We start from the raw sequence: 21,706 nt of genomic DNA on the forward strand, positions 1-21,706 counted from the left end.
TTTGACTTTTTCCAAGCTTTATAATGAGCTTTTTCTTCATTGCTACTAAGAACAGTAATAGCAGCAGATTTCTGAACTCGAAGTGCCAAATCAAGATCCAAAACACCAAGGTGGAATTGGACTTGTTCAGACCAATCAGAAAAATTCAGCCCATTAAACATTGGAACAGACGTGGCATGCGAATGCAATGCGACAGGAAGAATTGCTGCAATTATCACATACTTAATATTAACACTTTGAGTCATAAGATAACACATTATTCAGATTCAAAGAGCATTCATAGAAACATTCAAAGTATATTAATATTCTCCTTTGGGTGATATATTAATATACAATAACACAATGATGCTAATAAATTTAACTTTATTTAGTAAAGATACATGCACCAATTAAAATATTTAATATCTTTGGATATTTAAATACTAATAACAGTATATATATATATATGCTAACAATCATGCTCATTAATTATAAGATCAACTAATCAACCTTTGGGTGATCCTTAAATGTCTCATAATAATGAACTTCAATTAACATATAAATAATTATCATTTAGCATTTTTTTTATATGTAATTGATAAAAAATAATAAATATGATATTAACTAAAATTTTAGATTTGACCACTTTGATGATTAACAAACCTTAAAATTTCAGTACAAAATTTTCTTTTATTGTTACAAAAATAAAAGATACTGTTCACTTTCGGCTAAAATTTGAGTAGCTACACAAATAGGTAGAAAAATTAAAGAAATTGAAAGAGTTTTCTCGTTACTTTGGATTTAAAAAAAAATTGTTGTTCATAGATATGCAAACATAATAACGCAGTGCGTAACTATGGAAACCAATTTCATAATAAAGTCCATAGCTCAGTTGGTTAGAGCATTGGTCTTATGAGCAGGAGGAAACTAATTTCAATATATACACAGCATAATATCACAGCATAATAGCAATGCCTTGATCACTTATACATACAAGCATTATCCATTATAATCATATATATATATATATATATATATATATATATCCATACATTAAACAATCATGCACGAAACTTCATGAACTGAAAATATAATTACAAGTTCTTATAACTGCAGATTTTATGCTATATTTATGCTATATCAATCTTGCAGTAAAATTACATTTTCATGGACAATCACAAATTTCACAACCTAAAGCTCTGATACTACATGTTAATTTATGTAGTTTTAGTGAACGTTATAAAACTAATCACAGTAATATAAGGATCTTGAAATTCATGATTGTCACAGATAAAATAAGAATAGTTACTAACCTTGATCCATGATGATGATGGTTATTGATGGTGAGTGAAGAAGAAAGACTTCATAGGTAGGAAGAGAGGACTGAATTCTGATTTGTTTTCATAAAAATCCACTTCCATCAAGTTGGTTACATTTCAAAATAATCATGTAACTTTCTTTATTTTATTATTTTAATTAAATATTTATTAAACCAATAAAATAAGACATATCACATACATGAGACATCATATAATAATATAATTTCTTACAGACATACAACACAATCGATTGAATATCGCACCTTTTTTCAAAATTCAATTGATTGGAGAATCAATTAAATTTCGCATGACAATATAGATTTTCTCAAAATTCAATCGATTGAAATTGTTACACAATCAATTGAATTTCGCAAAGCAACAAGGTATTTTCTTATTTAATCGATTGGTATGATAATACAATCAATTGAAATTTGTACGTGATTAAAGTTTTTTATGTATTCAATCGATTGGTATGATACTATATATATATATATATATATACACTATGTCGTACAAATATTATGTTTTGTCAATTATATTTTATTTTATATAATTAAATTGTTTATGAAAAAAAATTGTTTGTATTCTATTTATATGTTTGCATGCATTAAAGTTATTTCCATTCTTTAAATATTTGTGACATAAATTGATATTTTTTAGTCTTTACATAGATTTTTTTTTATTTTCTACCATTTTTTAGAGTAAATAAAAAGAAAAAAAATAGGAAATTCCTTAAACAAATTAAAGAAAAACAGGAACAGATGATAAAAATGGCAGAGTACGAAGTGCAAACAATTGAAGAAGAAAAAACACAGCAACGACGAGAAAAATGGAGTACAAAGTATAAACAATTGAAGATGAAAAACGCAGCAACTACGATTCACAGTAGAGTGAACGATGAGCCAATAAAAAAACAAATAAGCACTATTTGAATGTCTTTTTACCATGGCTAACATGAAATTTTTTTATTTTTGTTTCGAAAATTTATAACTTTTACAATTATTTAATCGTGACTAATTGAACAATTTTAATATATTAAAAATTATACTTCAAATAATATCTATATACTTTTAATAGATGACAAAGATGACTATAACTAATAAAACAAGGAATTGCAAAATAAAAAATTTTATTTCACTAACCTCGATCTTGGAATCAAAACAATGGATTATTTTCTAAACCACATAAAAAGAAAAAGACTCCTTCACGAACTAATTGATTACTGTAATGAAGAAATTGATTGGATTTCTGTAGATTGCGATTACTGCAACAGTGAAAATCGCATAAAGATGAATAAAAATTGGATATTGAGGAGATGGATAAACCATGAAGAAAAATTAGATATTAAGAAGGTGGATAAACGATGAACAAAAAACGATGAACAAATTGATGATCAAGGAGATTGATAAACTATTACAATGGTAGAATTGGATAATTGAAAAACAAGTTGACGATAAATTATTCACCAATTATTAATATTGGTATTGAAAAAGATAAGATTATGATATCTAAATCAAAACAAAAACTTAAAAAATTGAAGATAGATAAGATAATAATTTATAAAAAAAGTGGTGGAACAATTATAACGGCTTAATATATATTGCAGTTCTCAATTCAATCTGTGTTATCACACCAATCGATTGAATACGAAAATACCATTAATTACGTCTAGAATTCAATCGATTGTGATACAAAATCAATCGATTGAATTTTGAGAAAACTCATTTTACAGTACAATTCAATCGATTAAATAAGAAATACCATTATTGGTTACGAAATTCAATTGATTGGATAACACTAACAATCGATTAAATAAGAAAAAACTTATATTCTAGAGTGCAATTTCGTTCAATCGATTGAATTGTGAGAAAATCCATATTGTCGTACGAAATTCAATCGATTGTGTTACATCTCTAATTGATTGAATTTTGAAGAAACTTGCGATATTCAATCCATTGTGTTGTAAGTCCAATCGATTGAATTATCAAGAAACACGATTTTTTTGGCGTAACTAATCAAGGAAAAAAAACTCGTTGATTTCGTATTGCCAAAATATTTATAAAGATCACGGTTAATGAAAGATCTATTTTGTTGTTGTTTTTATTTCTAATGGTTAATAAACATAATAGATAAATAATAAAATAATAATTTATAAAATAAAAGATAGATTTAATAATTAAATAATATATAACGGATTAAATTGTAGTTAAAATTAAATAAAAATTATTTAATAATTATTAAAAAATAAAAAAATATGTTTTATTATTGGACTATTTAATGGTATTCTATACCCACCTTTTTCCTTTGTTTCAATGGAAAAAATAAATTCCAAAATAAATAAATAAATATAAAATTTATAGTTTAATTTCCATGCAGTGTAACATTGGTAATGTATAAAAGTTAAATTCACATATATATTTTTTGGAATAAATTTTTCATCAATTTTTAAAAATTTACATTGAAAGTATCAAACTTTTATATTTTCATTATAAAAACTCTCGTTAGTAACCTTAACATTAGCAAACTCTTCAGAAAAAAAAAAAGTCCCTGTAAAATTTACACATCTAAATCATGATTAACATGTTTGGATTTTATAAAAAGTAAAGAAATAATTCTTTCTTTCTTTCAATATTACTTTTTAATGTCACAATTGAAGTGGTTCTAATGTTTAGAAATTGATGGTTTCTTAACAAAAGTAAATTGCTCTTCAGATAAACTTTTCTTGCCATATTCGGAGTTAATTCTAGAGATCTCTTTCTGAAAGGGATTTTAGTTTTTATTATTAAGAGAAAAAAGACATACAAGCAATAGGTGATATAAGTGATAAGTCTATCATATCACTTGAAATCACATATCCTAAATATTATTAACCTGATCATATAATGTAGTTTTTTTTCTTTTTATGTGTTTAATGTACTTCAGTTTATTTATGCATTTAGTTGTAGTTGGATTCTTTCTTAGATAAAATTATAGAGATAATATAGATATTGGTACCTAAGATATTGGTGTCTAATTTGCCTAAAAAGTCTCGCTTTTTACTTTTGAATTAAATAGTTAAAAAATTAGACACCATAAAAAATACATTTTAATAGTGAAATTTAGTATTAAAATGATTATCTTTTCTTTACAAAGGATATTTTAAGAAAAGAAAAAGGGGGTAAAAAAAAGAAGGAAGAATGAGTCATTGGATGAAATCTCACACCATTAGATCATCATTGATAGCTATTTGATGGCTACCAATCACAAAAATTGCTAGCCCCCTAGCATTGCTCTAATATTTAGGGTCACAAGCTCTGTAGCAGAATTGTGGTAAAACTCTCAAAGTCTAGAGCTCATCATGATATATGAATTCTTGAAGTAACACAAACGACAACATTGTATCTAATTATCTAACAGTTTGGTTTTGCTTTTGGATTTCGAGCATGCAACACTGTTTCTTGAATGCGTGTCACCTGCCACCATTTATATCAACAAAGTAAGCTAGTCACCATTGCCCATTGGGAATGCCTCATAACAATTGATTTCAAGTGATTGAAGAGAATTCTGGAGCTGACAGATGCTTCAGTGTGCTTATATACTTGAGATTGTGCAACCTCAGTCCTTTTGTGGCATAAGTTTGTTACAATAAGCTATTGATAGAAAATTTAAACTCGCAAGGCAAGCAGCCAAGTAAAAACAGTGACTTGAGAGATACAAGGGAGTGTCTCAAGAGAGTACTTGGTGATCAATTTGGATGTCTGGAATATGAGCCACCTTATGCCATTCATCACCCATCATGGATTCAAGCTTAAGAGTTAACAATGGGCATTCCTGAATGCAGAGATTCTCCAGGGACGAAGGAAGCCCGTGATTGGACAAGGATTGAAGCATGTCACAGCAATGAATTTCCAGTGTCTGAAGAGCATTCAGGTGTTGAAACCCCTTGCAGTCCAGATTCTTCAGACTCTTCAATGTGCTTATGTGTAAAGAGATGATATTGCAAGGTAGTAAATTCTCCTCTGGAAATGACTCCATGCCTATGCATCCACCTTCAAGCTCAAAATAACTGAGAGACTCAAGACTGTACAGCCCCCAATCCTTTTGTGGTATAAGTTTGTCACAGTAAGCTATGGATAGAAAAACCAAATTTGAAGGCAATCCCCCAAGGGGAAAAGATTCAATCTGTGGACATCTATGTAAAAATAATGACTTGAGTGATACGAGAGAGTTCATAGCATTTGGCAAGTTTTTAAGATTCTTGCAGTTCGAAAGTAAAATGGATGCTAGCCTTGGAGCATGCAGTCCTTCCTCTGGGAAATATTCCAATCTTGGGCACTCTCTAATCTCTAGTGACTCCAGAGATGTAAGATCACCTCTAGGTTCCCCAGTAAAATGAAACGATCGAAGATTGAGGCAATCCCATATACAAAGACTTTTGAGTTGACAAAAGAGATTTAAGGGCAAGGTAGTGACAGAATCACAGCTGCTCCCTATGGACAAATGATGGAGAAAGGGAAGCCTCTTTCTTGATACTGCAGATGGGAGAAATTCTAATCTTCTGCAGTTTCGGATGTAAAGTGATGTCAAGGAACCGGGGTAAGGAAAGGATCTAAGAGAAGAACAACTGATTAGATACAACTGCTTAAGAGTAGTTATTCCCCCTAATAAATCATCTGGAACGACCTCCAAGGATTCACACCCTTCAATTTTTAGGCTGTGCAGATTGGCAGGCAAGGACTTGAATTGTGATATAGTTGAAACCCTTACTACTTTGAAGGATGGTTTGTCATCATCCAAATCTTCTCTGGTTAAAGCTTCTACCTTGACAGGAGCAGTTGTGTTAGGTGTATCCATAAGAGGAAGGACAGCTTCTTGTTTTATGCTCGCTGGAATCTCAGCTTTAGCCATTGAAGATTTTGGGTCTATTTGCTGTTCAAAACTGGGAATATCAGCTTCAACCTCATGACTAAGAATATCAGTTCTCTTCAAACTGGGTATATCTGAGGCTGACAAATGAAGTGGCAATCTCCTTCTTGTGGATTCAGTTTCCATCTCTGCTTCATCAGGAATTTCTTCAAACTCACTCATAGTAGTTTCTTCCATCCTTGCTAACTTTTCTAATCTTGTAAATTCAGGAATTTTCAAAGGCATTGCTTGCACACTGCTACCTTTCATATCAAGGTGGAGCAAGTTTATCAAATTGCTTATTCCCTCTGTGCTTTGATTAGAGGATAAATGGCAATCGTTTAACTTCTCTACCATGTAGGTTGCTAAGTCATGAACCAGATTATGCATTATAAAACTAACACTAGACCGAATAGGCTGCAAAAATGACCTCATTACTAGATAACTGAAGTATGCATTACCAATGTCTTCAGAGCTCTTAAAACTCGATTGAAAATCAGGGATTTCCACAAAGCCCTCGGCTATCCACAAGTTGACCACCTGCTTCCGCTTTAATTGATAACCCTTTGGAAATAGTGACAAATGAAGAAAGCATTGTTTGATCCGCGCAGGGAGATCAAGGTAGCATAGTACTAGAAATGGAGGAATTGGGAGGAGATTTGCATGGCCTGCATCCAGCAATTCACTCCTCAATATCTCAACCCATTGATCCGGATTTCGCTTATCTTGAAAGAGGCTCCCTATCATTTTTGCAGCCAGGGGAAGGTTTCCCAATTTTCCAACGATTTCCTTGCCAACTGCTGCTAACTCTGCAGGGTGTTCGTGAAGGTCCGTCCGCCCAGAAGAAGCATGCACCAAGAAGATTGACAGCGCATCCTCCGCTGACAGCGAATCAAGATGCACAGTATGACAAGCAGGTATCATGAGTAGTTCTGGATTGTCATGGGGAATAGAGGTTAGCATTATGGCACTCCCTCTTGCTGCTGCAGATTCAAGGGAAGCAATTAACATGTCCCACTTGTGTAAGCCATCATCTTCAACCATAATATCATCTAATACCAGCAGAAGTTTCTTCCCAGCAAATCTCTTCTTGAAGTTATCGAAATCATCACCGGGAACAAGCTCCTCCTCCCCATCATCATCAGTAACTAGTTCTTCAAGAATTTTCTTTGCAACGAAGGTAGCAGTGACTTTGTGGGGAAAAGTAACCCAAGCTCTAAGATCAAAACACTCCAAAACCTTGGGGTTGAAATAAACAGCATCAGCCAATGAAGTCTTGCCTACCCCGGATTTTCCCACTATGCTAATCACCTTGATCTGTTTTCGCTGTTCGCTTGATAACAGTAGGCTTTCCAGTATATACTTCTCTTCTTCACCTCTGCCATATAAGCAATCTTTGACATAAGATAAAGGTAATTCTGGCAGAGTATGAAGGTCTTCTGCTTTGCCAATGGCAAGGGCAAGGACAAGGTTATCCTTCTTCCCCTTCATGAGAATGAAGTAAAGGATTTGACATATTTGAGACTTGAAACGCTTCAGTAGCTTCTGCAAACTCATAGAATCAACAGAATCCATTTTCTGCAAAAGATGATGTTCTTCCAAACGAACAACATCTTGCATTAGATGTAACCATTTCAATTTCTCATCAGCTCTGTCTCCACTTTCTCCTTCTGAAAACTGCAACTTTTCTATGAGATCGTCAAGGACCAACAGCTTGTCCATGAGCTTGGCTATAAGCTCTGAGTGCACGAAATCGATGTGGTGATCTTCGTGCAACACGCGAATGATCTCATGGAAGATGAACTGCGTATCCAAGCAAGTTGCCATAACAAGCTCAAGAGAAGTAGAAGCCGCCATTGAATCGGTGAAGGAACTGCTGCTGCATTCAGCAGGACGCGACCTCTTTTTCTTTCCAACCAATAAGGACTGTTTCTTGTCCTCAGCCATCTTCACCTTCTCCTCTAAGCTCTTTATGTAGTTGATGGCTTCATCCAGTTGATCCGGCAACGCTTTCTTCATCATGCAACAACCACACCAAATATGACATAATTAATTCTCTCAAGTGAATTTAACATAATAAATGAAAATAAGTTGAAATTTGAGTTGAAACCTTGGTGTTAGAATTAGGTTGAAGAGAGTTGAGTTTGGAGTAGAGGTTCTTTATCAGGTTCCTTCTATTGCTCTCTATGAGCCTTCTTTCATCCTTCTTGCTCGAAGACGAAAGAGGTTGGCTTGTGAATTGCTCCATATCTTGGAGAGTATATGAATACGATAAGAAGAAATTGGTCAAGTTAATCTAATAATCTTCTTGTGTGCTCATGCAAGAAGGAAGCGAACAGCATCAGTCACTCTTGCAGCACTAACAACACCAATAAAAATTTTTTTATTCTTCCAGAAATGCCAACAAAGTAAGCGTGTTAAGAAGAAAGATGAAGCCAAATTATAATGTATTTGAATTCGACTAGGGAGTCAATGGAGTATGTAATGCTAGGGTGACAAAAAATATTAAAATACAGTCAAATATTTAATATTTATTAATTGTCACAACAATTAATAAATGTTAAATAAGGAAAGTTATGTCTGTTTTTGATTAATTTTCTTTGGTTATCAAACATTTTCGTTGTACAATGTGTACAATGGACTATTTATTTGGTCCAATATGAGTTAAAAAACGAACATTCAGAGTAAAATACTACTAATTTCTCAAACACAATACACTCATATTATCTAGAATAACCATCCAGGTACTAGGGATAATAAACATCTGATATTCTACTGAATTGAACATCCCTAAAGGCCTAAACTCCCATTATACACATTGTACATATACTCCATTGGCTCCTTATACTTTCTCAATGTATAAATATCACTACCCCTAGTGGAAAAAAAAATATCTTACTTATTTACATCATATATTTCTTTTCCAAATAAATTTACCATGAATACTAGAAGATCAATAAAATTTATTTTTTTGACTTATTAATATTTAAAAATATTAATAAAAAATATATTATTAAATTATTAAACTAAAGAAATTAGTCTGATGACTAAAAATAATAAACAAAAATAATAAATTTTAGTAATTTTTTAAAAATTGATATCTAAGTTCTTTTATATTGTGTTTAAGTTATATTTTTTTTTCTAACGATACCATGTCAGCAATTTTATTTACTTGACAAAACCTAAAAATCAACCAATTATCTTTTAGTAAAATATTTTAAAAAAATTAAAAAAAAAATTATCTATTATTATTCAATTAAAACATAAAGTACTAATTAAATATAATAAATATATATTAAAAATATCATAAAACTCATAATAACAGTAATTATAAAAAAAATTTAATTACAAATATTGAAATTTTACAACTTATGCATATTAATACTCTTCCTATTACTATTACATTATTTAGTCTACTTATACATACTTGTTGAATTAAGAAATTAACTAGCATGACTAATGATGACAAACATTATTCTAATGGGCTAATTATCCAATTAGTTTTGATGATTTTGTTTAAAATGATGCAGACCAAAAATTCATTGTTGTAGCGGCCCAAACAAATTGGATAAAAATCAAAAGTCTTCATAGTGTGCAACATTTACAAATAAAGCCCAAAGTAAATTATAACAATGAAATCAGATGGGCCAAGTGGACATAGCCAACCCAATCCCGAATTGATCTCTCAAGCTCATTCCTCCAAGTTGTTGCCTCCAAAGAAACATTCACTTTTTCTTTTTCGGTCAGAACTCAGAGAAGTGAGAGAAAGTTTCGTTCCTAAGTCTTTCATCAAAGAAGAAAAGAAAGAGAAAGGCTAAGGAAAAAAGGTTGAGGTCTAATCACCCAAATCCACCCATTTTAGGCTAAGGTAGAAGTTAAAGGTAACTTATTTTCTCTTGCATGCATCGTGCTTTCTTCTCATCTTTTCCAACTCTCTGCCACTTCAATTTGGGATAAATGGAGAAAGTGATCTCTGTTAACAACTGCTGTAAACCAATGGTCAAATTTGTTTCTTGAAGACAAAGTAGTATCCCAAAGGCTCAGATGTGGAATTGCTATTGAAAACTGTTCTTAATTGCTTTCCTGAGGCTTTCGGTCAAAGTAAGAGAAAGTCAGACTGAAATTTTTAATTTGGGGATTAACTGAAAAAAAAGGTGAAATAGTAAGTTGGTAGCACACAACTCAAAATGTTGACCTAGAAGAGAGCAACTCAACAACATGCAAGAAAATACAAAAGAAAAAAATTGTTGTTCATACCGAAAAAAAGGAGAGATAACCAGTGTTTTTGATGTTTATATTCTGAGAAGAGTTCTCTGAAGAAGTTTATCAATTTGGACAGTGCTTCCTAGTCAACGGAGCATTCCGCCAAAATGAGGAACTAAATCAGAGGCAAACAAATTTGGTTCATCATATAGTAAAGAGGCTATTGAAGCATTAATCTCCTTCATGTTTTACAGATTGTAATTTTCTTTTCAATGTTTATCTTACTATAATTTCTTGTGGTAAAAGGCTGAATGAGAAAGTTCTTGAAAGAGTCTAAGAGTGGAAAGAAGTAGAGAGAAACACTTGAGTGAAAAGTCTAGAGTGATTTTAGATTTCTTTAGGTTGATTTTGTATCTTGTATCTTGTACCTGTTATGTATCCCTTTCTTAGTTGGATGAGCACTAAGAGTAAAGAGTTAGGTATTAGTATAGCCAAGTCAAGTTAGGTTAGAACTTGATAAGAAAAAGGATTGTGTCAAACTGTCAATCCTGTGGAATTGGCGTATGTAATACTTTAACTATAGTGAAAATTCTACCACTGTTGTGGTGGAGACTAGATGTAGGTTGCATTGCACAAGGCAACTGAACCAGGATACATGATGGTGTCAGCTTCTCTCTTCCCTTCTCTGTTCTATTTTCTGATATTCATGAGACAAAATGAAATTGTCTCATAAATTTTTTGCTGCTGAATTCAAACAGAATCAGAAAAGGTTATTTTATTAAAGTTAAAGAAGGTCATAGATTCAACCCCCTTCTCTAAGCCTTCTACAACCTTCAATATATAAGACTCTACTATTCTTTATTTCTTAATCTCTCATATGAATTAGCGAAAACTCTTTCAAGTAAATTTAAATTTGGCACATTTTCTTACTAAATAAATTTAAATATATCATGATTATAAAATTAATTCATAATTTTATATTTATATTTTTGGCATTTTTTGTTCATTTTTATAAACCCAAGTAAGTTCAAATTTGACACATCTCCTTATTAGATATATTCAAATATATCATGATAAAATTAATTTATATTTTGTGTGTTTCTCATTGTCATTCATTTTTTTAAAATTTTTTCTTTAATTATTTACAACCTAAAGAATACCATATGAAAAGATAAAGTATGACAACTAAAGAAAATATAAAAACAGAAACGATAAATAAAGATATAGTTTTGTACAACTTTAATATAAAAGGTCTATATTTTTTTAAAAATAAATAAATTTAAATTTTTAAAATAATAAATTATATTTTAATTTATATTACATTTTAGTTGAATAATTATATGAAATTATATACAAATTATTAAATAAATATTTTACAAAATATTTTTAATATAAAATAATTTAAATTTAACATTAGTTTATATATTATCTAATCAATCTCTAAATAATATAATATTTATTTAAATATATTATATAATATAATTAATTTATCTCTTTACACATGGTAGGGTCTCATTCTAATTTATATAATAATAATTGATGTCAATAAAATAAGTATGTTAATTAAGAAGAAAAATAAAGCCAAATTATAATGTATAAATATCACTACCCTAATGGGAAAAAAATATTTTATTTATATCATTCATTTTTTTTTCAAATAAATTTATAATAAATATTAAAGGATCAATAAAATTTATTATTTTTAATTAATAATTAATCATTAATATTTAAAAATATTGATTAAAAATATGTTATTGAATTATTAAATTAAAAGAATTCAACTAACAACTAAAAATAATGAACAAAATTAATAGATTTTGTTAATTCTTTAATATTCTTCTGAACTTATATCTCTTGATATCTTTTTATTTTATCCTCAAACAAAAATATGATAGTGGATGACATTTTTTTTTTTTTTTTGAAGAGAAAGATAAAAGAATTAAAAAGAACAATAGAATAGTAGCACAAAGAGAGAAAAACAAAGCGGGTTGGAGTCGTGTCCTGCTGGAGCCTCAAGCTCTTCCATGTCTGCAACCATTCCATGTACTGGATGACATTTTATGTTTGAAGATTGAAAAAAAATATATTATATATTATTTTTAATATATTAAAAAAAATAATGCTTTAAATCAGTCTTAAAAAAAATTATAGTCAAGCACTTTAGTTCGACACAAATTTTAATTATTAAATTAATTTTTAAATTTTTATTTTATCAAATACATAAGTCTTTTACATTATATTATTTGTTTATATGAAAAGACTATAAATTTTTTAAATTTTTAGAGGCTATTATATTTTCATTGTTATAATAGAAATAACTAATTTATTGAGTTAATTTAGTGCTTAATTTATTAATCTGCTTAAGCAAATGTTAAGGTTTTGAATTTCATATTGGATTCGCAGTAAATTATTCTTTAGTCTGTCGGATTAAAATATGCTGTGAGAAATAAAAAAATAATAAGAGATTAATTAATTTATTTTTTTTATCAAAATTTAATGTAAAAATTGATATATTTAATAAAATAAAATATTAAATATTGAATTTTATTAAATTTTTTTATTAATTTTTGTTTGAGATTGATACGGTATATTACTTTTTAAAAAAAAAATGCTCTTATCTTTAACTTTAAAGTAACAACAAATGGTGCTTTTGGTTGGAGACCTAAAAGAGAGAAAAAAAAAAGAAAAAGAAAAAGAAAAAGGAAGACTATCAAAGTATCAAGTAACAAGTCCAACTTTAACTTTAGATTTGTTTAAATTTAGATTTCATTGAGTGTAACACATGCACTTGTCTTTTTCCAAAACACACTTGGTATAATGGTAGAAAACCTTGATAAAATAATTTTTTTTTAAAAAACTACCAGAATTTATTATTTTTATTTAATATTTTAATTATTAATTTATATTTTTAAATATCAATAATTAATTACGAATTAAAACTAATAAATTCTACTAATATTTTGCGGGAAAAATAACTTGCTTTATTAATTTGCTAGTCTGATCTGAACATCCAAAAAGAAACTCACACACCGCTCACAAAGTAAAATAAAATGCAAAACCATGTTCCGATTATCAACACAGTAAACTTGCACCTCTTTTTGGACTTTGGCTAAAAAGCTCTTTAGACCTTTAATGAGGCATGCTTAGACGATATTGTGGAATTTTGCTATAAAGCGATTGAGTATCAATTTTGGGAATTTTTTTAAATAAAAAAATATTTTATTTTTCAAAATATATAATTTATAATATTTTTATGAAAATCTATCATATGTCTTATCTCGTTTATAACAGTATAAATGAGATAAGATTGCACGAAATGAGATAAAGCAAGAAACGAAAGATTTATATATTTTGTTTAAGAAAAATATAGGTAACCAACAATATTTTTGAACAATGTGTGAACAATGTGAATTAATAAGGTTAAAAGTAAATTTATCTTAAATTTAATTAGTAGCATTAAATTAGGATGTAGTATATTTTTATTTGATTGGTGGTTGTTCATGTTGTTCAAGATGATCATTGTTTACCTAGCACTCTCCGTTTGTTTATAATGTAAATGAGATACGTGCAATCTTATTTAATTTACACTGTGAACAAGATACGTGAATATTTATGACGTTTATAGTGTAAATGAGATACATTCCGACAAATTTTCAACAGCTATAAAAGGATGTGTAACCTTTTGTATTTTTCACAAGCATTTTATTTCTTCTTCTCTTCTATTTTTCTTCCGAAAAATAAGTCAAAATGTCTAGTGATAGTGGATATGTGGTTGTAAGTGTGTATCGCAATTGCCAGATGAAAAACAATAATACTGGGATGATATTTGAGTGTAAGAATTTCATTCTGTTGCGTACCCGGTAAGTAAATTCTTTGTCGGAGCTGAAGAGTCTGATATTAAGTAGCGTTGGTGGTAGCGAGAGAAAAGAGATTGGAAGGGTGACATATAGGTTGCTAGCACCGATAGAAAATGAAGTTTTTCAGTTTTGTCTATTTTGGCTCTGTAACGACGAGCATGTGCGTCTTATGTTTGACATCCATGGGAGAATCATGCCGGAATAAGGGATGGAGCTTTCTGTAAAGGTAGGTGATGTTGGTGGCAGTGGATCTGGCCACTTGGATTTTGTACAAGATGACCTACCTCTCGCACCACCACCGCTACACGTTGCTAGTCCAGTGGAAGAAATGGACATTGACGGTGAAGACTCTAACAAGGAATATGTTGCGGATAGTAAAGATAGTGGTTCTTCTGAAGATGATGATGAGGAGGAGTTTGTACTAGAGACACCAGTTGAGCCATCAGTTTGGTATCTTCTGCCTGTCCCGCACCCAACTCCGGCCTACTTTGCTGTGCTATACCTATCAACTTGTGCACATTTGCAAGAATAACAACGATTCAATTTACCAAACATCATATTGAATTACACAAACAAAGAAAAAGAAAATCATAAGTAACAGTTACCTCGCAGCCATGGGCTACATATAAACCTGTCGCTTAGGTGGACACCACTAGAAAAATCTCTAGTATATCCAAGAGGCTAGCAGCGGAGTGCATGTCTGTGGTGGCTCGATGTGCTGCAAAGCATAGGGAGTAGTACGTCCATGCAAGCACTGCAAAATCCCAGGACATAGAACAACACCTCTAAAAGTCATTAAGCAATAGAAATAACCGGAGATGGACCTGATTGTTTGACTTGTCAGTCATCAGGTAACCCTTAATCATCAACAGTATGTAACATCTCGTGTATTATCGGAGAGTATCTGGATCATTGGTATCGGGCATCTGTCGGAGTCGCTCCCGAAGTCATGTCAGATTGAGGGAGAAAGACTCCTTCCTCTACGCACCCTGCTGTTGAACTACAGGAGGCTTGACACCAAGTAGCCGCTCCACCAACTCCCAGGTCTTAGTCCCATACCATGTGTGAAAATCATAGAAGCATCCATCCACTGGCTCTTCATGCGCGTGTAACCTGAGGTGGTACGCAACGTTCTGTAGGGTGATGGTGCACTCACTCTATGACAGGTGAAAAGTGTGGGTCTTAGAACACCAACGCTCCACGGATGCCGTGATCACGGAGTTGTCAAACGCAAAGTTCCTGAGTAGCACCGTATCGTCGAAGCCAACCTCCCTCAAGTAGGGGACAATGACGTCCAGTGGTGTAAGTGTGTGACTCACTCGTATGGAGAGAAGCAGACGAGACCTCTAATAAAAGATAAAAAAAATTGAATAAGAAAGCGAGAAAAGCACATGACCTAAAATCACTTGGATGAACTTGGATACTAAAATTGCTTGGATGTGAAGAATATCTCTAAATAATTAAATATAATTAATGTTCTATAACAAATACCATAGTAGTTAATTAACAAGATCTATCAAATATAAAAAGATATTGATATAATATATTTTTTTAAAAAATAAATAATTATTGACATAAATAATATAATTTATGTATTATATTTTTATTTGTCTATATTTTTATAAAAAAATTTTAAAAATTATCAAAAATTATTATTTTGGTCAAAAATTAATTATTAATATTTAAAAATATAAATTAAAATAAAATAATAAATTCTAATGACTATTTAATATTTTTTATCACCCTCGATGTATAAATTTATAATCATACTAAAAATAAATATAAAAATAAATTATTTTTAAATATTTAATATTTATTATAAAAGATAAATTTGACAAATGCGGACGCCAATTTAAAGGCAGCAGAGGAATTTGCCTTAATATTATACCAATGTAGTCATTATTATTGTAATCAATATTATTCATGATTGTCTTGCATAATTTAATGCAACTCTGTCGTTTTCCACGGTCTAAGCTGAGGCAGGGTCATGAATGAATATATTCTTTCCTTAAAAAACAAAAACAAAGAACAAAGAAGAAAACACACATTATAAAGTCAAACAAGTCAACTACGCTAGTAACACATTACACACTCAAGTTTCATCCTTTTCCATTGTCCCTTCCTTCTTCTAGATTGTGCAAAAAGCAAGGTGTTCCACCCTAGCCACCATGGTTGATTGGACTGGTTCATTAGTCTCTGCCGTTCTGCAAGTGCTGTTCGACAGGATAGCACGTCGTGAGCTCATAGACTTCTTCCGTGTCAACCATCTTAATCAGTCACTTCTTGAGAAGCTCAAGATGCTGTTGCTATCTGTCACTGCGGTCCTCGACGATGCCGAGGAGAAACAGCTTACTGATCAATTGGTGAAGGAATGGGTTGATAGGCTCAAAAATGCTGTCTTTGATGCTGATGATCTCTTGGACGAGATTGCCACTAAATCCTTGCAAGAAATTATGGAACCTGGATCTCGTACCACCTTGGATCAGGTTAGAGACTATGCCTCTTCTCTCAATCCTTTTGCTGAAAGAGTTAAGTCAAAAGTTGAGAGGATTGTTGAGAGGTTGAAGTCTATAATAGAGCATAAAGATCTTCTTGGTCTTAAGGAAGGTGGTGTTGGTGTTAATAAAAACAAACCACTTTCATTAGCTTTACCCACAACTTCGTTGGTGGATGAACAAAGAGTGTATGGCAGAAATGATGAGAAGGAGAAGATTATTGATTCTCTGCTTTCAGGGGAGTTGTTGCATGGTGGAATAGAAGGGGTTCCTGTAGTGGCAATTGTGGGAATGGCAGGAGTAGGTAAGACTACTCTTGCTCAGATTCTGTACAATGACATAAGGGTGAGGAACCATTTTCATTTAAGATCATGGGCCTCTATTTCAGAGGCATCTGGTGTGTATGAAATAACCAAGAAGATTTTCGAGTCCTGTGCTCCCAAATATTCCAACATCATAGACTTGAATGTGCTGCAAGTCAAGCTTCAGGATATATTGGCAAGACACAGGTTTCTGCTTGTTTTGGATGGCTTTTCGAGCATAAACTCTCTCGAGTGGGACATGCTCCGAAGGCCATTTCAATCTGGGAAAAGCTGGGAAAGTAGAATTATTGTCACCACGCATAGTCAAAGTGTTGCAATGGCAATTCAAGCCTTCTTAACTCATTCCCTCTCCCCTCTTTCTCATGAGGATACTTGGAAGTTATTCTCAGGTTGTTCCTTCAAACATGGGAACCCGGATGAGTATCCTATCCTAACAAGAATTGGCAAGGAAATTGTGAGAAAATGCAATGGTCTCCCTCTGGCTGCAAAAGTACTAGGAAGTCTTGTACGTTCCAAAGAGGATGTTGAAGAATGGGAAAGTGTATCCCAGAGTCACATATGGGAGTTACCAAGTGGTAGGAGCAGCATTCTTCCTGCTTTGATATTAAGCTATTGCCATTTGCCTCCGCTGTTAAAGCGATGCTTTGCTTATTGTTCCGTGTTTCCTAAAGGCCATGAAATCAAAAAGTGGGACTTGATCTATCTATGGATGGCTGAAGGTATTCTGCCACAACCAGACACAGAGAAGAGAATGGAAGATATAGGAGTTGAGTGCTTTCAAGAGTTGCATTTTAGGTCATTTTTTCATGAGTCAACTCTTGACAAATCACACTTTATGATGCATGATCTTATCAGCGACTTAGCTCAGTTTGTTGCAGGCGATTTTTGTTACATGCTAGGAGATAACAATACAAGAAAGATTAAGAACTGGGCTCGCCATTTATCCTTTTCGCAGGACAAATATGAAGCTCTTGACAACTTGGATTCCTTCACAGAATGCCAACAACTGAGAACCTTCCTCCCATTTAGATCCTCAAAATCTGGAAGCAAATATGCATTTACTAGAATGGTTCAAGATCTCTTGGAAAAACAAAATCCCCTGCGTGTGCTCTCTCTGTCCTATTATGAAATTACCAAGTTTCCTGTTTCAATTGGGAACTCATTACATCTAAGGTACCTGAATCTTGCTAACACCACAATTGAGTGTTTGCCTCCTGATGTCTGTAGCTGGTATAACTTGGAAACACTTATTTTATCAGGATGTCGCCGTCTCAGTAAGTTACCAGAAAACATGTTCAAACTCATCAATCTGCGCCATCTTGATATTAGTGGAAGCAAAGTTATGGAGATGCCGGCAGAGTTTGGTAGACTGAATTCCCTTCAAGTGTTGACTGATTTCATTGTAAGCAATGGAAGGGGGTCCAAAATTAGTGAGCTTGGGAGCCTTTTAGAGCTTCGTGGAGCGCTTTCGATAGGGAACCTGCAGAATGTGGCTGATGCAATAGAAGCTTCCAATGCAAGGTTGAGGAGCAAGAAATACCTTCATGAGTTAGAATTCAAATGGACAACTACAGCTCATAATGTGAACAGTGAAACTGCAGTACTCAATATGTTGGTGCCACATCAAAATGTGAAGAGGCTAAAAATTCAAAATTTTGGAGGTAGCATGTTGCCAAATTGGTTGGGGAGCTCTGCATTTTCTAGGATGGTGGTTCTGCAGCTTGTGGATTGTAAAACATGCTTGTCACTGCCATCACTTGGACAATTACCCTCCCTTGAGAAACTCTCTATAGCAAAAATGAGAGGTCTGCAGAGGATAGGTCCAGAGTTTTATGGCTATGTAACTGAGCCATTCAAAACCTTGAAGATATTAAAGTTTGAAGACATGCCTAACTGGGAAGAGTGGTCATCCAGCAAACCCGGACAAGCTGCGAGATTCCCTTCACTCGAAGAGCTACACATAACTAGATGTCCAAAATTTACTGGAAAGTTACCTGATCAACTTCCTTCCCTGGTTAAATTAGTGATCACTACATGCCAATCTTGGAATGGCAGGTGCATTAGATTCTCTAGTATGGTAGTCTTACAGCTTGTGGATTGTGAAAGTTGTCTGTCCCTACCATCACTTGGACAACTTCCTTCTCTTGAGAAACTCTATGTATCAAAGATGAGAGGACTACATAAGTTGGGCCTAGAATTCTATGGAAGCATAACTGAGTCATTCAAATCCTTGAAGATCATGAAGTTTGAGGACATGCCCAACTGGGAAGAGTGGTCGACTGGCGGAGCTGAACAAGAATCAAGATTCCCTTCACTTGAAGAACTTGAGATAAGCAGATGTCCTAAACTGATTGGAAAGTTGCCTCGTCGACTTCCTTCGCTACGAAAATTAGTGATCACAGCATGCCAAGCTCTTACAAGCTCAATGCCGTGGGTGCCGAAATTAACAATACTCGAGCTAACTGGTTGCGATGCATTGGAATCATTATCGGAGAGAATGATGGAGGAAAATGAATGTCTTGAAACCATAATCATAAGAAATTGCTCATCTCTAACCACTGTCTTTAGGGAGGGCCTCCTACCAAGTAGTCTAAGATCACTTGAGATCTATGAGTGCAGGAATTTAGAACTATTTGTTTCTCCAAGTTCAACACACGAGTCTCACCAGTATCCTGCTCTTAAACGATTACACTTAAGATTTTGCTGTAGTTCTCTCATATCCTTTCCAATGTCTCTCTTCACCAACCTTGAAGAACTTCAGGTACAAGGCTGTAGCAACCTCAAGAAGATTTCATCTCCTCCAAATTGCCTCCCATATCTTCGGAAGTTGGAACTGAAAGACTGCTCCAAACTGGTTTTGTTTCCAGAAGGAGGGTTGCCTGCTCCAAAACTCGAGTCACTTTCTATTCGCAGCTGTACTGAGCTCTCACCTGACACTGCTTGGGGTCTACATGCAATGACATCACTAACTTCTCTTTATATAAGTGGAATTCCAAGTCTTACTTCTCTAGAGAACACTGGAATTCAGTTCCTAGCATCTCTTAGAACTCTGGAGATTGAAGCTTGTGATAAGCTTGCATTTCTGCCTTTAGATAGACTAGTCCACTCCCTTTCTCATCTTACCATTAGAGGATGCTCATTGTTAAAAGACAAGTGTGAAAGGGATGGAGGGGAATACAGAAGCTTGGTGTCTCTCGTTCCCTACAGAGTCATTGAAGACTAAAGAGATTACAATTACATGGATCAATGGATAAATATCAGGTGAAGACCCAAGATTTTGATGCATGTGTTTAAAACAACATTCATTCATGTACTTCATTGCTTCACTGGCAATTATATTAAGTTCATGTTAGTTAAGAATTGTTGAATTTATTTAATTACATTTTTATGCCATTTTCTATTTAGTATTCGGTTGAAATTCAGAAGAAGAAACAATTTTCCGGTGAGGGTGTGCATCAGTTCAATGTGTCATGCCCATAGAAGAATCTAAAGCTTTTTTTATCTTTTTTTTTTACTCTGATTATTATTTTTTTTATTATCACTTACAATAAAAAGATGAATATACACAGGGTCAAAAGTAGAGCAAAAGTAATTGTTAACATTTTCATAAAAGAAGAGCAAAGCTGTTATTAGCGTTTGAATTAGTCCAAAAAAAAAAAAAAAAAAAAACACTTTTCTATACAAAGGAAGAAAAAAGTTATCTATGAAATTGAATGAAATCAATTATTAATTTGATGGCCAGATGAATTACTTAAAAAAAAAAAAATCACATTTAACTTCTTTATTAAAAGATTATTTTAAACTTGGTAGCCTTTTCATTTTACACGAGAAATAGAAGGGAATTAAAGATGTGGCACGTATAATGCTATGGACTTGCATGTAGCTTTTTATTATGTTTGAGGATTATATTTACTCTAAGATAAATATAAAAATTAAAGAATAAATTTAAAATTAAAAAAATTAAATAAAAATAATTTAAAAAATATTATTAAATTGAACTCTCCATTTTAAAAAATTTTAATTCTTATATTTTTATTTTCTAAAAATATTGAAGCTAAGGAACTAAAATTTTAATTTCAATTTCTAACTACCAAATACAATACTAAATTCCAATCTTCTCTAAAAGCAAATTTTACCTAAGTGATTTTTTTTCCTTTAAAAAAATGATAACTCCAACATTCTAACTAGATATTGCAAGTAAAACTTATTTTAAAGAGTAATCTAATTTTGTTAGAACCAATTGCTATTATATTAGATACACATTGGATTTGTTTATGTGTCCCGTTAATTTAGTTTTTTATTATTATTATTATTATTTATTTTTTTGGTAGATACAAGTGATTATGTCTTTAAATTAGTTAAATCAGGTATACAAGACACTTTCATATCAATTGCAATCTCGATCTTATCGCAACAACAATGTTCATCAAGTTTTATCTTTTGGTAGCAAAATTTTGCATCAAATACCACAATGACTTGTAATTTAAAAATTGCATCGTTAGTAGTTGAGTTTTTTCTTTTATTTTCGTAAGATAATTTTTGCTAAGTATCTCATCGGTAAACAAAGCTAAGCTAAATCCAACAAGTGATGAGTACCACTGCATCAAGGTTTCTGCCAACCAACAACGGGACTAATTTTACATCAG

At 32.3% G+C, this 21,706-nt stretch overlaps 1 protein-coding gene and 1 pseudogene across 2 annotated transcripts; one reads left to right on the forward strand and one right to left on the reverse strand.

Moving 5' to 3' along the window:
* Positions 1 to 4,482: 4,482 nt before the first annotated feature.
* Positions 4,483 to 8,601, reverse strand: LOC107632527 (putative disease resistance protein RF45). Its single transcript, XM_016336200.3, has 2 exons — positions 8,293 to 8,601; positions 4,483 to 8,195 (listed from the first exon to the last, which is right to left on the reverse strand). The coding sequence occupies exons 1-2, from the start codon at positions 8,428 to 8,430 to the stop codon at positions 5,004 to 5,006; spliced, it is 3,330 nt and encodes a 1,109-aa protein (XP_016191686.2). The 5' UTR covers positions 8,431 to 8,601; the 3' UTR covers positions 4,483 to 5,003.
* A 7,710-nt stretch (positions 8,602 to 16,311) lies between these two features.
* On the forward strand, positions 16,312 to 20,464 carry LOC107632528 (putative disease resistance RPP13-like protein 1 pseudogene; annotated as a pseudogene). The gene has a single exon (XR_015907238.1). The product of XR_015907238.1 is annotated as a putative disease resistance RPP13-like protein 1 pseudogene (transcript).
* Positions 20,465 to 21,706: the final 1,242 nt, after the last annotated feature.

Source organism: Arachis ipaensis, chromosome B3 (assembly GCF_059453495.1).
Source record: "Arachis ipaensis isolate K30076 ecotype BB chromosome B3, ASM5945349v1, whole genome shotgun sequence".
Lineage (NCBI taxonomy): Eukaryota > Viridiplantae > Streptophyta > Magnoliopsida > Fabales > Fabaceae > Arachis > Arachis ipaensis.

Excerpts from the sequence above, each read along its gene's own strand:
- LOC107632527 (XM_016336200.3), bottom strand. The coding sequence starts at position 8,430 with ATGGAGCAATTCACAAGCCAACCTCTTTCGTCTTCGAGCAAGAAGGAT. Across the intron at positions 8,196-8,292 it reads AACCTAATTCTAACACCAAG|AAAGCGTTGCCGGATCAACT; the intron begins GTTTCAACTCAA and ends TGCATGATGAAG.